Raw genomic sequence first — 17,778 nt, 5'->3', positions numbered from 1 at the left:
GGGATGAAATGAGAAATGGCAAGACTTGGGATATATTTTGCAATTACAGTTCATGGGACTGATGCACTAAGACAACAGGAAGGAATTAAATGACTACTGGTTTTATCATATCACCTAGGTGAATAGTTGTGTTATTTCAATATAAAAACTTGATACATTTAAAAAGTTTGTACAGTTTAAAAAAAATTATAAATTTATTTGGAAAAAATAACTGTGCTATAACTGCTCCTGACTTGAAGCCAAGAGCTATACCAGAAATTTTTTAAGGAGTGAATGTGGAATTGTACTAATGCCAGCATTTGTTTATCTGAGGATCTTACAGCAGCTATTACTGTGGAATTCTAATAACTGTTCACCTCATTCCTTTTATGTGTATTTGTTGGATTTCTGTAAAGATGACCTGTGCCTTCTCTTCAGCTTATTCAATCATCTACAATACAGTTTGTGGGTATCCTATGCTTTGGGTTCTAGGCCATTGTTTTACTCAATGTCCTCCAACTTTGACCATGGGGAGTTCTTCCAGGTTGGCTCAGACAAGTTTTTTGACTTGCTGCTGCTTTCTTTCAAAGGAATCATGTTACTGTCTTTAAAACTATAAAGATCCTAAAGGGAAGAACAGTATGTCCTCAGTGATATTTTTGTACGTTAGTTCATACAGCTTATTGATTGAGCCGGAAAAAGCCATGGAATTCAAACCCTCAAACTGGAATGACAAATACTTTGCTCGGTTCATTTTACCCTAAAAGAGGAATTTCAATTTAGAATACAACATATTCTTTTTTTAAAAAAATGATTACTCATTTGAAAGTTAGTTACTAAGGGGGAGGGAGGGGGGGATTCCCAGAGCCTATGAAACTGTCACATAATGCAAAATAATTAACAATAAAAAAAAAAAAAGAAAGAAAGAAAGAAAGTTAGTTACTAAAGGGAGGAGATACTGAAAGGTATTCCATCCAGTGGTTCACTATGAAAGTAGCTGCAATGGCCAAGGCCAAAGCCAGGTCAGAGTCAGTATCCAAGAGCTTCCTCGTTGTCTGTCACATAGGTGGCAGGGGTCCAAGCATGTGGCCATCATCTTCTTTCCCAGGGCATTAGTGAACTGGACCAGAAAGTGGAACAGCAGAGAGAAAGAGTGACCACAAGGAATGCCAGTTTTGTAGGCAGCGGTTTAATCAACTAGGTTACAACACTGGCCCCTTATGTTCCATTTTTGTAACACATTTCATAACCTTTTACATTGCGCCCAAATCAAGTCCTCATCCCATATAACTCTAGCTATTTGAAGAATTTTCACACTGGTATCTACGAAACTGAATGGACACTGCTACAGCCTTTACCATTTTAATGTAATAAGGTTTCATATCTCTCCCACTTTCACAGCAATTGTTAAGTTCCAGTTTATTTTGAAGTGCTAAGGCTAAATACAAGAGATGTTTAGGATGTGATATGATTACAGCATTATCATTTCCCTTGTTCTGGGTGCCTTTTGTTTTCCTTTAATGCAGCCTAACATCACTAGCTTATACCACTGATCACTGATTCTATGGTCACAAAAACATCAGGTTTTCAACATATAGTGCTGTTATGTTTCACCCTGACATTCATTAAATAGTTTTTTTTTTATCAAACTACTAACACTCATTTTTTTCTATAGAAGCACATCCTGACAGATTTTACTCTTAATTCATATTGTTTAATAAAGTTGACTTTAAAAAAAAAAAAGGTTTATTTGTTTGAAAGGTAGAACTCCATCTGGGTCTCCCACATTGGCAGCAGGGACTCAAGCACTTAAGCCATCTTCCACTGCTTTCTGAGGTTCATTAGCAGGGGTCAGAAGTACACCAGCTAGGAGTGGAATTGGCAGGCATAATAGGGGGCCAGCATTGTAGGCTGCAGCTTAACCACAGCATAATGCTGACCTCTAAAGCTGAATATCTACTATATTAATATACACCACCAGGGACTGGTATTTGGTGCAGTGACTAAGATGCCACTTGGCACACATGATTGCATCTAAATCAGCTTCCTGATAACCTGCACCTGGATGCTAGGTGATTGGTCAAGAACTTTGGTCCCTGCCTTCTACATGAGAGGCCCAAATTGGATGTCAGTTTCCTGTCTTTAGTCTCACACAGCCTTAGCTACTTTATGAATTTGGGAAATAAAACAGTGGACAGAAGATTTCTGTCCCTGAATTTCAAGTGAAATGAAAATTTAAGAAATTAGATAAAACTTTATATATATACCCACACACACAAAAAAAACACATACCAATACAATAAGTGTGATCCCAAAATAACCCTCCTGCTAATCATGAGGAAGACATACAGTGGGGCTGGTTTTGTAGTACAGCAAATTAGGAAATTACTTCTGGTCCCAGTAAACCATCTAGCCACCAGTTCATGTTCCAGCTGCTTCACTTCAGATCCACTGAAGGGAAGGCACTGGAGGATGGCCCAAGTGCTTCACCCTTAAGCCCAAGTGGAAGACCTGGAAGAAACTCTTGGCTCTTAGCATCAGTCTGACCCAGCTCTGGCTGTTGTGGCCATTTGGGGAATGTATCAGCCAGTGGGATATATTCTACTTCTCCCCTCTCCCTCCTCCTACCTCTCCCTATAACTCTGCCATTAAAATAAATCTTTGGGAAAAAAAATATAAGAGGATATACAAGCATAGACTTGCAGTTGGATTAGTCTAATAGGATGACAAGAGTAATTCCCAAAACAAGAACATGGATAAAGTAACAAGTGCAGGAATAGGAAGGCAGCACAAGGTAAAATACCCATAAGAAGAAAGTTTGTAGTGATGGGCACAATAGTAAGAGAAACCCTCCCACATATGGTGTCAAAAACAAAATGAAGACTATACTTTCAGGGGTCATTTCTATGTCTGTGACTAGAGAAGTTCTCTGACTGTGTAGAGCACCAAAAAAAAAAAAATGATGAAGTGTTCTACTTTTATTTTTACCATTTAATGTTAGTTCTAGTAAAACATTGATTTTGCTACTAAATAGGACTCATTTTTTTCATTTAACTAAACATCAACTTCAGAACACCGAGTATTCCATACGATGGTGACCAAGCATTCTTCTGGTAATCTGAATGTTGCTTTCATTGTAATTTGATTAAAACAAAATAGACTAGCAAGCTCAACTCTTAGCTTCCCCATCACTGCAGTTCTTGTAAATTAATTCATTAGTAGAATGATCTGTGGACAGTAGCATCTTAGCAGTTTGTGGTAAACGACTCAGTAAACCAGATTCCAGTCACTTCCAGATCTGCTAAACTAAGAGAGCCAAATATGGAAACCAGATAATCACACCATGAACTAACCAGACTTTGGAGACATCTGTGGCAAACCACACAGCCTTCCCAACAACCCCAGCAATCCTTCTCCATGCATACTTCATATTTCCATTATTCTGTATTGTTTATTATTCATTCTACCACTAGGCATCCTGGAGGGCAGGGATTGGGGCTTGTCTTTTTTTCCCCTAATGACTACGGTTCCTAGCACAAAGAACCCAATATATAACTGATAAATGAAAATACAAATTTAATGGAATGTGATTAGGGAAATTAAGATTGTTCTACATAAAATAGTTCCCTTAAATGGAAAACTAGACAGGGAATAGTCAAGACCAAATCGGTATATTTAGGGCCTGGTGGCGTGGCCTAGCGGGTAAAGTCCTCGCCTTCAACGCGCCAGGATCCCATATGAGCACCGGTTCTAATCCTGGAAGCTCCACTTCCCATCTAGCTCCCTGCTTGTGGCCTGGAAAAGCAGTTGAGGACGGCCCAAAGCCTTGGAACCCTGCACCCATCTGGGAGACTGGAGGAAGTTCCTGGCTCCTGGCTTCAGATCAGCACTGCACTAGCCGTTGCGCTCACTTGGGGAGTGAATCAGAGGATGGAAGATCTTCCTCTCTGTCTCTCCTCTTTGTATATCTGACCTTATAATAAAAATAAACAAATTAAAAAAAACCAAATCAGTGTATTTAGAGTAGGTTAGAGCTTTTTGATTGAAGCTAAATGACAACAGGCCATATTATGCTGATAGCATTTTAGCTTTTTAACCAGATGATCTGTGCTGAAGTCCAGACAGGCACTGGAGCAATCCTCCCTCCAGCACTACAGTAAAGCACATGTCAGGCCTGTGAGCATACCCTGACTTGTGAAACACACACAATCCTAGGAAGAGTAACAGTCCGACCTGATGTGTCAGCTGTTTGACACAGTGCATCCTTCCACCTCCACTCCTGTTAAGGAGGCCTTAATGAGGACTCTACCGATGCAAGGAGCACACCTTACAAGGCTAACTCCTGACAGCACAAAAGAGCACTGGGCTATATCTACGGAACGTAATGTGAATTGTGAAAAAAACACTAACCATGAGTGGATTTCTGTTCAGGCTAGATTTTATCACATTGTGGAATACACCCTGACCCTTCATATGGAGTCAGAGTGACTAATTTCCCTTCATTTTCAGGTTCTGTATTTTTCTGTTTTTTTCTTGGTTGGGTCAACAATGAGCCCCAAGGAAAATGTGAATTATTTTCTGGCAGACAGCCTGGCTTCTATTCCTAGCTCTGTACTTTCTAGCTGTGTATCTTTCAAACCACCCAATTCTATGGCCCAGGTGCTGTAAAATCGCGGGTAGTAAGGACTTCTCAAGGTGGTTTTATTAATCTTCAGCTGTGTGTGGTTAAGTGCCCTTTTACTGGTGTTGTTACACATACCAGAAAACTTTTGAAAAACTTGTTCCAATCAAAGAAGCTTCTCAACAATATTGTGGTTATTAAGAATGCACTTACCCTGTATCTTATCTCTAGAACACACTGGATTTGCTCATCTTTAACACCCAAAGCATCACAAGGCAGTTATGTGGGACAGCTCTGTCCAACCCTGCACAATAGGGATCTTGCTTACTAAAACCTGAAATTCTAGCAAGACTGGGGATATTACATCTACCCCAACCAATCGTAAGAAGTTCATAAACCAATCAAAGCGCTAGCCCTCCAAAAGCACGTGGGGGGAGATGCCAGGACATCTGTACACTCTGTGGGGAAGGTCGCATGAGCAAGGACCCCGTGCTGTGTCATGGAGATAAGTTTTTTTTTTCTTTTTTTTTTTTTAAGATTGTTACCATCTCGTCGCCGGCCTTTTGCAAATACAAAACGAAGCCAGCCCTACATTTTACCCCTGAAGAGGCGGGAGTAGCGATTTCGACGGTCCGACCGGAGCCCTTCCGTTATCCGGGAGCTCCATGTAGGATCCTGGGTCCCCAGAGACCGCCCTATTAAGTATTACCTATTTCAGGGAGCCTATCCTTTTCTCACAGTGGCAACCAAATTCCAGACAAACGCGCAAAAACAAAACAAAACAACAAAAAAAAAACCCCTTCTAAAACTGTCGTGTTCGGAACCGACAGCTGCACAAACAAACCTGTACTCAACGTCCTCCGAGTCAGACTCTAGCTCTGCGACCTCGTAGGAGTCTCGTTACCTACAAACCTGGAAGCAGCACCGGAGGGCGTCGCGCCGCCCAGGCCGTGGACGCGGCACGGCGGGATGACGTCACTGCCAGGCGCCGGCCTTGCGGAGGCTGAAGCGGCTTCCAGGGTGGACGGGGCGAGCTGAGGAGCATCATCTGGTGTCGTGGGAAGGTGGGTGAGACCTTGGATGCTTTCGCCAAGCTGGAAAACCGGCTGCATGCCCAGCTCCTCGCCTTGTTAGAGCAGATCTTGCCCGAGAGAAGAAGCGGTTGGCACCATCCTCCTGGCCCACAGTTAGTTAATGCAAATGTTTCCTCTGGAGTATGCCTTCCTGGGGCCGCTCCTCTGCAAATACTTGTTCCTCTCCATATAAGTGCCCTCTGCAAACAGTTCGTTCATTATTGTCCTCTTACCCAGATCCGATTCTTTGCTCTTGTTTTGAACTACTAATTTTGTCCAGTATGGTAGTACAGGAAGGACTTAAACATTCAGAAAGTTTGAGAGCAGATGATTTGGCATGAAATGAGATACCTAGTGAGAAAATACAAAGGTACTAAGGTGCATTTCTGATGGAAAACTATTGTAATGGTTGAAAAGAATTTGGGAGAATCTTTGCTGAGACAGCCTGTGGCAAAAAGTGGAAATTTAATTATAAAATTGTATTTAAGGATAAAATAGGGGTTTAGTTGCAGTGCCTTTGCTTATGTTTCTTTTAAGGTAAGCTTAGTTACAATGCTGTCTGTAAACTAGCGCACAGTGTCTTGGAGTGTCTGTGTGAACAGAGGCATTCATTCACTTTATGTCGAGTCTAGTTTTTGAAACAAATGGTTACATTGTATGGAATATATCACTTAGCTGTTTTACCTTGCCTTTTCTAGTTTAAAAATACATTTTGTGTTACTTTTACACATCAATAAATAGTGCTTCTCACAGGGTTATTTTTGAAATTGTTGTAATGTTAGGGACGCAGCGCGATGGCTCAGTGGCTAAATCCTTGCCTTGCACTCACTGGAATCCCACTAGGAGCGCCAGTTTACATCCCAGCAGCTCCACTTCCCATCCAGCTCCCTGCTTGTGGCCTGGGAAAGCAGTCGAGGATGGCCCAAAGCCTTGGGACCCTGCAACCGGGTGGGAGACCCAGAAGAAGCTCCTGGCTCCTAGCTTTGGATTGGCTCAGCTCTGGTCTTTGTGGTCACTCGGAGAGGGAAGCAGTGGATGGAAGACCATTCTCTTGTCTCTCCTCTATGTAGATATGACTTTCTAATAAAAATAAAATCTTCTTTAAAATTGTAATGTTAGTGTTTTAGAAGGAATAGTCAAGACTGGTAAGAACCACAGCAATATTGCTGTCAAAAAGGTTTGGGGTCACAGAAGTGTTTTAGATTTTAGATTATGTTCAGATTTTTGAAAGATTTCGCATACATATAACTTAGAGGTAGAATCCCAAACTTAAACATAAGTCAATCTGTACTTTATGTACACTTTGAAAATGTAGCCTCAAGGAAATTTTATGTAGTATTTTAAATGTGCTTATATTTTCACTGTGGATCATCAAGTGAGACCAGGTCTAGCAGTATCTAGCTATGGCATCAGGTTGGCACTAGAAAAGTTCAGATACCTTAATTTGGGATGCTCAACTTATGATGAACTACTTATATCTGACCCCATTCTCTTTTCTTTCAGCACATTATATTCATTCGTACTGCTAGTTAGATTCACAGATTACCAGGGACTTTTAAAAATTGTAGTAACTTTTGCACTTTCAATAACTCCGTATAAATTATGAATTGAAAAATAAACCAAGGTTTCAGGATTTTGTTTTGCTGAGTAAGATTACAGATAATATCGGTTTCAAATAACAGTTTGTTTGGGGCATTCTTTTTTTTTATTATTATTACATTTCATTTTGTGACACAGTTTCATAGGCGCTGGGATTCCCCCAACCCCTCCCCATTTTCTCCCCCCGTGGTGGATTGCTCCACCTTATTGCAGTATTACAGTTCAAATCCAGTCATGATTCTTTCATTGCAGGCATATACCAAGCATAGAGTCCAGCATCTTATTGTCCAGATGCATTCAACAGTTTCTTAGGGAGACCATCTCTGGTCTGAAGGCTGAGCTGGCAGAATATCATCCCAGCCAATTAAAAGTCCCAACATAACATCAACAACAATTTACAATATTATGGAGTTCATTGACATGGTATTGAGTAGCCAATATGTTAAAAAATGCAGGTTCTTAATCACATCCTGTGACTGCTTCATTGACATTTCAATTTTAGTTTATAAACAACTGGCTTCTATACATCTTAAAATGGCTATAGGGAACTATTCAGCTGTCTCGTGTCTATTTTCATTTTAGTATTTAGCAGTTTATACTTTTAAAGCATAATTTTTACTGAACTTGGCAGATTTTAGGGTGGTCCAAACTGGCAACTGGCTTATAACTCTAACAAGGCATATATCAACAGTTGAGGTACAGAACAGTTTTAGGAGGGGTGTGCAGAGCAATCTCCAATGCCTTAGTGGGGAGTGACTCATCTTTGTGTCCTACCTAGTAAGGCATATGTGAGCCCACGCTGACTGTTTCCTGTCTGGTTCTTTTGGGATTCTTTTGCAGGAATTATCTCAGAGTTAAGTATGCTAATGTTAAATAAGACAACAAGGTGTTTTTTTAAACCATCAAAAAGGAAAATTTATGAAGCATTAAGAAGTTTAAATTTTCATCCCAGAACGCAGTTTCTTCATACAGTAGTTTTGGGAATTGAAACTAGTTGTGATGACACAGCAGCTGCGGTGGTGGATGAGTCTGGAAATGTGTTGGGAGAAGCAATACATTCCCAAACTGAAGTTCACTTAAAGTAAGTACGCCTTATCTCAATTGTTGCCCCCTGCTTTGAAAAGTAAATAAAATGAAGTTATTCTTGTATGTTTATCATATATAAAAATTAAGCCTTAGGAGCGAATTGCACATTTGTGTGCATAAAAGCCTCTACTCACTACTATAAAAACACCTCAGACACCTCTCCTCTAATCCTGTTACCATAAGAAACTCATTTCTGCTCCAGCTCTAATATGTATTCAGCATTTTCTCTCAGTCATGCCTATTCTTATTTTTCCCTGCCTATACAATGGTACTTCAAAAAGTTTGTAGAAAAGAAGTTATTTCAGCACAAAATATGTTTTGATATGCTTGTATAGGTTCTTTATCAAACATGTTGTTTGTGGACTGTTTGAAGACCTTCTTATGCAGGAACGGGGGGGGGGGTGTTTCACTAAAATCATCTTATTTTGAGAGGCAGAGTTCACATCCACTGATGGACTCCCCATCTGCCTGCAAGAACCAAGGCTGCGCCAGGCCCAAAGCAGAAGCCATAGATTCAGTGCAGGTCTCTCATGTGGATGGCAGGAACCAACCTACTAGAGCCATCACCCCTCCAAGTAGATCTGTCTTTTTAAGGGAAAATAAAAAATAAAAAGGAAGAAATGCATGGGAAGGAGAAGATTCCAACTCTGCAGATTCCACAAGAGTCTAGATGTGAGTAGCATATTAACAGGGTCAGCACCCTGTGCACTCCAAGACTCAGAGGACATAGTCAGGGACGTGCAGTTGGATAACTGGAATCGACTGACCCAATCAATGCAGGTTTCTGTAGTCACGATGGGCATGGTGATAAATGCAGAGTGAGGGGAGTTAGGACGAACCTTGGCCCAACAGATTGAGACTCAATGTGCCTTGTATTTTGTTGCATTGGTATAAAGCTGTCTTTTTGTTTCTTTCAGATCAGGTGGGATTATTCCTCCTGTAGCTCAACAGCTTCACAGAGAAAACATTCAACGCATAGTGCAAGAAGCTCTTTCTGCCAGTAAAATCTCTCCGAGTGAACTCTCAGCTATTGCGACAACCATAAAACCAGGTCTCGCTTTGAGCCTGGGAATAGGCTTATCATTTAGTGTACAGTTGGTAAACCAGTTGAAAAAGCCGTTCATTCCCATTCATCATATGGAGGCTCATGCCCTGACTATTAGATTAACCAATAAAGTAGAATTCCCTTTTTTAGTGCTTTTAATTTCTGGAGGTCATTGTCTTCTGGCATTAGTTCAGGGAGTTTCAGATTTTCTGCTTCTTGGAAAGTCTCTGGACATAGCACCAGGGGACATGCTTGACAAGGTAATTATCTGAGAATTTCTTTCTTTTATTTTGTTCTGGTATCTTTCAATTAAATGGTGATGGATGTGCTACCACCATTTATATAGATATCTATGAATATTTTCTTAGACTGAAAAGTTTATATACAGGAAGAAAAAAGAAAAAGTAGAATACATAATTTTGTAACATATAATTCTTACATTTTCTTAAAAAACTAGTAAGCAATTTACATCAATACATATTGACTAGAATAGTTTGCAGATACAGTTAGGTCGTGTGCTGGAAAAAGCTAAAATAGAAGGATATATAAAGATTAGCATAAGGACATTAATGATGCACAAGGTTGTGTGACTATCACACAAATGCTGGCAAGCAGAATATTATTTGAGACTAAAACCCCCCCAAAGCCCTGTGCTGTGTGCAAAACAACACTGAAGCTCACAGGGCAGGTTCTCATTTTGGAAAGTCATTACAACTTCAAACCTATTTTCCAACTCCAGAGAAGAACAGCTGGTTCCCACTGCTTTAATTAGCATCCACTATAGTCCTTATTTGTCAAGGTATACCATACTTTATGCATTCAGAATTCCTAAAGTAGTAATAATACATTAATTTCAAAATGTTTAATTTGACTTCTTACACAGTATGTGGTTTTGTTCTTCATAGGTGGCAAGAAGACTTTCTTTAGTCAAACATCCCGATTGCTCCACCATGAGTGGTGGGAAGGCTATAGAACATTTGGCTAAACAAGGAAACAGACTCCACTTTGATATCAAACCACCCATGCAGCGTGCAAAAAATTGTGATTTTTCTTTTTCTGGACTTCAGCATATTATTGACAGAATAATAACAAAAAAGGAAAAAGAAGAAGGTATACTTCTAACTACCGTAATTTCTAAGTATGGAAAGACAACTATGCCAGACTTTGCCTAAACAGGACTCCCCATTTCTGCAGGAATTGAGAAAGGACAACTGTTGTCGTCAGCTGCAGACATTGCTGCTGCAGTACAGCACACAGCAGCGTGCCACATCGCAAAAAGAACACATCGCGCTATCCTTTTTTGCAAGCAGAAACACTTATTACCCCAAAATAATGCAGTCCTGGTATGTTTTGTTATAACACTTGACTCTATGATACTTTTTTCTGAAGACCTCACTTGAGCTTATACCTAGGATGAGCAGGTCTTTTTACCACATGCTAGTCATGCACAGTGTGAAATTATACAGAATAGAAAAATGTATTAACCAGCCATTTCCTGTGCATGCATGGCAGCTTCAGAAGACACTCATACAGCCTGGGTGTCAAAAAATACAAGACCACATTTTCCTCATTGAAAATAGGGCTTGTAAAAATGAAATCAAAGCAGTAACTGCTGACAATATTTTTTTCTAAGTAAGCTGCTTACCTCCTTTCTTTGATAAAATCCCTTACGATGAATTTCATAGCCTGGATAAACTTGGTGTGAAAATTAGTCTCTTGAAAATTATAAGCTTATGGGCCTGGTGTGGTAGCCTAGTGGCTAAAGTCCTTGCTTTGCATGCACCGGTTTATATCCCGGCTGTCCCACTTACCTTCCAGCTCCCTGCTTGTGGCCTGGGAAAACAGTAGAGGATGGCTCAAAGCGTTGGGACTCTGCACCTGTGTGGGAGACCAGGAGGAAGCTCCTGGTTCCTGGCTTCAGATTGGCTCAGCTCCAGCCACTTCAGCTACTTGGGAGTGAACCAACAGATGAAAGACCTTTCTGTCTGTCTCCTTTCTGTAAATCTCCCTTTCCAGTAAATAACTAAATCTTTTTAAAAAGAAAATTATAAACTTATTTGGAAAATGTTTATTAGCAAAATTGAATATTACGTGAATATCAAGGATAATTATTTTTCAACAGAGTAAACCGTGGAAATTATTACCAGTAAAAATTACAGTAAAAAATACTGGTACACTATGATTGCAACTATATTAAAAATATTTAGAAAAAAGGTTGCGATTTTTTTAAGGAGTTAGAAAAAATACAGAAATGTTAATAGTGATTATATGCTATGAATAAAATTGTGTTTTTTTCTTCTAAATTTTACTATTTCAGATACATTACTTGCTCATTACTTACTTCAAAATGTGATAGTTTCTTATTGTATAAAGTTGGTAATTTCCCCAAACTTAGTTGGAGGAGTGGTTCATGTATATTTGCTCTTTGTTAATTTTGATCTCCTTTCTTCTTTCAGGTTGTGTCTGGTGGTGTTGCAAGTAACTTATATATCAGAAAAGCTCTGGAAATTGTGACAAACGCAACTGGGTGCACTCTGCTGTGTCCCCCGCCTAGACTGTGCACTGACAATGGCGTCATGATTGCATGGTAAGCGCTTCTTTGCCAGTTCATCACACCGATCACCATGTCCTCACATTAAATGATCTCCTTTACATCTTGGGGCTACTGAATTTATTCTCCTGATTCTTCTTTAGGAACGGTATTGAAAGATTACGTGCTGGCTTGGGCATTTTACATGATGTAGAAGCCATCCGCTATGAACCCAAGTATGTAGTATCATTCCTAATCTTTATAAAACAAAACTTTTTTAAAAATGAAGCCTGAAGTTTGCTTTCATATATGAGTTTTTCACTTAGACCTAGTGGTAATTGAAGTCACATCCATTGCTTTCATGAAACACTTCATGAGAGATTTTTATTGTAGTATCAAATTATGAGAAGTTTGAAAACTCATAGGTGGATAAGAAAGAGAACATGAACGGATGTACTGAATTCCTTCATTTGTGACCAGAGTGGAAACCCTAGCCATGGCCTGGAGTTTTGCAGTATTGAGATGTGAGGACTGGCTGGTAAGCAGTGAAACATGCCAAAAGCATCTAATGAGAAAGCTGAGAACTGACCAAGAGATAGCCAGTTTCCTCTCTCAAACCACGTTGCAACCTATTACACAGCTGTTTCAATTTACTGTCAAGTTCCAGTCGAATTCTAGAAGAGTAAAAATTATATTTCACAAACTATCAGAATCCTATTTTGAACACTGCCAGCAATATAGTCCATAACTACACAGTTGTGTTAACATTGAGGTGGGAACATTTTTCTTGCCAAAAGCCATGTACGTATTTATATCATCATTCAGAAGCCATATGAAATTATCAACTTAAAAATTACCCTGGGGCCCAGCGGCATGGCCTAGCGGCTCAAGTCCTCGACTTGAACGCGCCGGGATCCCATATGGGCGCCGGTTCTAATCCCAGCAAACCCACTTCCCATCCAGCTCCCAGCTTGTGGCCTGGGAAAGCAGTCGAGGATGGCCCAAAGCTTTGGGACCCTGCACCCGCGTGGGAGACCCGGAAGAGGTTCCTGGTTCCCGGCTTTGGATCGGCGTGCACCGGCCGTTGCGGCTCACTTGGGGAGTGAATCATCGACAGAAGATCTTCCTCTCTGTCTCTCCTCCTCTCTGTATATCTGGCTTTCCAATAATAATAAATCTAAAAAATATATATATATTGAAAAAAAAATTAGCCTGAACTTTGAGTCCCACCTCTAATTGCCTTGGCAGGGCAGGACCGAGTGATTCTGCAGGCCACCAGGCTGGTGTTTCCTGCCTCTGTTACATGAATCACAAACTGTTAAAGCAGATCACGAAGCAAGGGAGCTAGCAATGGCAGAGGAGTCCTTTCCATTGATGCCCCAGGCCTGGATGGAGTCCATCACCTAATCCAATGGGGCCCTCTGCTGGCAGGATGGAGGCTGGCTTTTTCCAGAAGGATACCTGAGGCTGACTGAGGAAGAACTGAGGAAGTGATAGAAGCTAAGGTCTTTCTTGCCGGCATTGACAAAGCAGAGTAGAAAAGGGACAGCTTTTGAAACCTCCAAGATGAATGGATAGAAACTGGGGAATTTCATAAATGTCCATGGGCACAGGTTTGATTTTAGCTGTATAGTTCATGTTTTTACATTTGAATTTTTATAAAAATATAAGCATTACTTTTTTAGCTAATATGGTTATAATAATTGAGAGCAGAAACGTTACTTTCAAAAGCACATCAAGTTTAGATTTTTTTTAAGGATTTATTTATTTTTATTACAAAGTCAGATATACACAGAGGAGGAGGAGAGACAGAGAAAATTTTCCATCTGATGATTTACTCTCCAAGTGAGCCGCAACAGCCGGTACTGCGCCGATCCGAAGCTGGGAACCAGGAGCTTCCTCCAGGTTTCCCACGTGGGTGCAGGGTCCCAAGTCCTTGGGCCATCCTCGACTGCTTTCCCAGGCCACAAGTAGGGAGCTGGATGGGAAGTGGAGCTGCCGGGATTAGAACCGGCGTCCATATGGGATCCCGGCGCGTTGAAGGTGAGGACTTTAGACGCTAGGCCATGGTGCCGGGCCCAAAATTTAGATATTTTATTTATGAGACTGGCCTTTATTATTCTGACTTAAGATCCCACTACGTTTGTATGTGTTTAAGAACCATAGCTATATATGACAAATTATATAACAGATGCTTGTGGTGTTTGTCAGCGCACTAAATACATAGTCTGCAGAACTAGTGATGGCTTATGAAGAAAATGTAGAAGTAATATGTGTCTGCAATGCAGATGTCCTCTTGGAGTAGATATATCAGAAGAAGTTGGAGAAGCTGCCATAAAAGTACCACCATTAAAAATGAAGATTTGAATTCTGCTTTTCAAGAACATCCATAAAGGTAGTATTTCAATATTATAATTAAGTGTATCAATAAGTATTACACTTATGTATATCAATTATGAAAGTATGGTACTCATCAAAACTTTTTGTTACTCTTTTTCTTATGTTGATGTTTAACCTGCTCTTCTGAGAAACAATAAATGCATTCATATAAGAAAAAATTAGTTTTATTAGCAAAAACCAAAGTAAGGCAGGCATTGAGGTACAGTAGATAAAGCTCCTGGGCAGCATGCCCACATCCCGTGTCAGAGTGCCTTTTATAAAGTACTTGCTCATTTATTTGAAAGGGAAAGAGCTCCCAAGACAGGGGGAAAGAGAGAGATCTTCCGTCCACTGTTCCACTCCCTAAATGGCCATTAGCTGCAGCTGGGCCAGGCCAAAGCCAGAAGCCAGGACTCCATGCTGGCTCCTGCAGAGATAGCAGAGCCCACTGCCTTCCCAGCTGCAGTAACAGGAAGCTGGACCAGAGCCAAGCAGCTAGGGCTTGAACAGGTTCTCTGATACAGGGTGAAGGAATCCCATGTGGCAGCTTAACCAGATGCACCATAATAGCACCCCTCAGTTCCTCCACTTCTAACCCAGCTTCTGGGAGGCAGCACATAATGGCTCAGGTGCCTGGCCACCCACATGGGAAACAGAATGGAGTTCTGGACTCCAGCTTTCACCTGGCCCAGCCTTTTGTTCCGGCCATTTGGGGAGCGAACCAACCACAAAATATTTCTGTCTCCTTCTCCCTATTCCCTTTTCTCTCCTCTATTTCTTGTCACTTTGCCTTGCAAGTATATAGAAACGAAACATTCTATAAAACACCAAAGTAAAACATCTTATAGGGAAACTATATACTGATATTGGGAAATAGGTTAAGACCTTAAAGAAATACTGTAATTCTGCCCAATTCTGACCCCAATCATCATATCCAGATCTTTTCTACCCTTTGTCAAATCAGATTGGAAGTTATTTTTTGACCCTGACTGAAATGTGAGCCTGACTTCTATAGAAAGAGAGCAATTTTAGAAAAGTGGGACAAAATCATGGCAAATCAGAGAATTCCAAATCAAGAGAAAAACTGACTCTCTCTAATCAAATGTTATTAAACATAAAAATATGTACTAGGAGTTCTTTTTGGAGTAAGTGGCTATGTCTACATGTTTGTTCAAATATATCTGATTCTAAAAGTTTTGCATACAGGTGATTTCTCAAGTCTACACTGTAGTTGTTAGTTGACCATTTATATTCACATCCATTATTTTAGAAATTATATTTAACCAGGTAAAAGTAGATGAAATTTTCTTTAAATCTGAAATTTTGTGTTACAGATGTCATAAATATATCATTTATGGGGAGCCTAGGTTAAAGAAACTGAATGTTACTGTCTCTTACTCTACTGATTGTTTAATGTCTTTTAAGAGATTTTTACAGTAAAGGATCATACTACATCATCTATACTGGACCAAATTATTAGCTTTCTGACTAGTGCCTTGCTTTATTGAGCAACTGGGAGTTAAGGATAAAAATCTAGAATGAAAACATTTCTTATTTAAATCCTGACTTAGGGGCCAGTGTTGTGGCACAGTCAGCTTAAGCTACCTCCCAAGATGCCAGCATCCCATTTGAGTGCCAGTTGGAGTTCCAGCTGCTCCGCCTCTGATCCAGCTCTCTACTAATGTACCTTAGAAAGTAATGGAAGATGGCCCAAGTACTTGGGTCCCTGCCATCCACTTGAGAGACCTGGTTGGGATTGTAGGCTTCTAGCTTTGGCTTCACCTAGCTCTGGATGTTGGTGGTGATGTGGGAAGTGAACCAGTGAATGCAAGCTCTTTCTGTGTGTGTATTTCTCCCTTTCTTCCTATAACTGTGGATTTTCAAGTAAATATAAATGAATAAATCCCGCCTTAAAGTGACTTCCCTATGGGAAGCTCTGTTAGTAATTATTTTCTTAGAATTATGGTCAAGGTATATTATTTTATTCATTTTATCCCAGGACAAATGATGTTATTATATATTAGTAAACATACAGAAATATGTAACTGATATTTATAAAGGTTTGCAATCTTTGACATATAGAGTTGGGAATAAATGTCATTTAAAATAAACAATTGTTTTTTTATTTCACATTTTACATTTTTATTTACATCATATGCCTGTGATTCTGAATTCAAAGAGAAGTAGAATTATTCCTTCAGCACTAAAATTAGCATACATACAAACCATGAAAGAAAATCTGTCAAGGTTTCTTCACATTATCACAAAGATTATAAATCAGGAATACCATTAATCCAAATTTTTAAAGTTTCAGAATTGTTCCAGATTCTACAATGATGCATACTGAAATTGAGTTTATGACCTAAATAAGGGAAATCTACAGAAAAGAAAGAAAGAAAATTCTGGAGAACTTTATATCTTTAGGCCTTTCAATAATTAGACATAAGGAAGGGAAAAGAAAAGAATGAAGGGAAAAATGAAAAAGGAAAGAAAAAAAAAAGTGAGGGAGAGACTGTATGGCAAACATCTGTACCAACTGTTTTCCAGCCCAGGTGAGAGGGAGAAAAATGGTTGAAATTCTCTATATTGGGAGGCCTTTCTCATACATAATTTTACAAAAGAAAAACAACATATGGCAAAAAAGAAGTCTATATGAGATAGATGTACTGTTCAAGAAATACTGTAAGTTTGGGAAGTGGTTAAGTTGGCCTGGCTATGTCAGTACACTCAGGAAATTATGCATTAACCAAATTAATGAAGCACTGATTTCCAACCTGACAATACTTTTAAAATATTGTCTTTTAGGGACTGATATTGAGGCATAGTGCATTTAGCTGTGACCTGCAGTTGAAAGTGCCCCGTGTGAATAACAATTCATGTCTCAGCTACTCTACTTCTGAAACAGCTTCCTGCTAATAACCTGGAAAAAGCAGCAGATGATCAAGGGCTTGGACCTCTGCTAACCATGTGAGGGGTCTGGAAAAATCTCCTAGCTCCTAGCTCCCGGTTTTAGTCTGGCTCAACCCTGGCTATTATAGCCATTTGGGAAGTGAACCAGTGTTGAAAGATCTGTGTCTCTCCTCTCTCTAACATGTTCAAATAATTATATAAATCTTAAACAAAAAACAGTAACAACATCAACAAAAAACCAAAGGCTTAAAACTGCAGAGAGGCCTACCATGTCAGTGGTTGCCATGAACAGAGAAGAAATAACTGAAGCAGGAATAAATCAGGTCCCAGGCAGAATGTGCCAGGTAGGAAGAGAAGCGATACCTCTAACATCCAAGAGGGGCATGGAGGAAGTTCCAGAGAGACCGATCTTTAAATTATATGTATGTGTATATGTGTGCATATGTATATATGCATTTAATAACTTAAACAGAAACTTGCATTTAAATTAATTATGTGTATATTGTATGGTTTGAATAATTTTAAATAAAATTTAAATGATCAGCTTGTGTAAATT

General features: G+C 39.7%; 1 protein-coding gene and 1 pseudogene across 3 annotated transcripts; both read left to right on the top strand.

Moving 5' to 3' along the window:
* The first annotated feature begins 2,858 nt into the window (after positions 1 to 2,858).
* On the top strand, positions 2,859 to 2,964 carry LOC118757885 (small nucleolar RNA U3; annotated as a pseudogene).
* Positions 2,965 to 5,485: 2,521 nt separating this feature from the next.
* OSGEPL1 (O-sialoglycoprotein endopeptidase like 1) lies at positions 5,486 to 17,778 on the top strand. 3 transcript variants are annotated; one of them, XM_004576977.4, is made up of 9 exons: positions 5,487 to 5,664; positions 8,113 to 8,353; positions 9,276 to 9,663; positions 10,309 to 10,513; positions 10,598 to 10,746; positions 11,860 to 11,990; positions 12,098 to 12,169; positions 14,222 to 14,328; positions 15,884 to 17,778. In XM_004576977.4, exons 2-8 carry the CDS (start codon positions 8,133 to 8,135, stop codon positions 14,298 to 14,300), a joined length of 1,245 nt encoding a protein of 414 aa, XP_004577034.2. In that variant the 5' UTR covers positions 5,487 to 5,664; positions 8,113 to 8,132; the 3' UTR covers positions 14,301 to 14,328; positions 15,884 to 17,778. The 3 variants fall into 3 exon arrangements, with proteins under 3 accessions (XP_058520704.1, XP_004577034.2, XP_058520703.1); XM_058664721.1 differs by lacking the exon at positions 15,884 to 17,778 and having other exon boundaries at positions 5,486 to 5,664; positions 14,222 to 14,329; XM_058664720.1 differs by lacking the exon at positions 5,487 to 5,664 and having other exon boundaries at positions 8,111 to 8,353.

This window comes from Ochotona princeps, chromosome 5, assembly GCF_030435755.1.
Source record: "Ochotona princeps isolate mOchPri1 chromosome 5, mOchPri1.hap1, whole genome shotgun sequence".
NCBI lineage: Eukaryota > Metazoa > Chordata > Mammalia > Lagomorpha > Ochotonidae > Ochotona > Ochotona princeps.
Note: the sequence above shows the minus strand (reverse complement) of the source record. Positions and strands in the feature narration are given on the sequence as shown.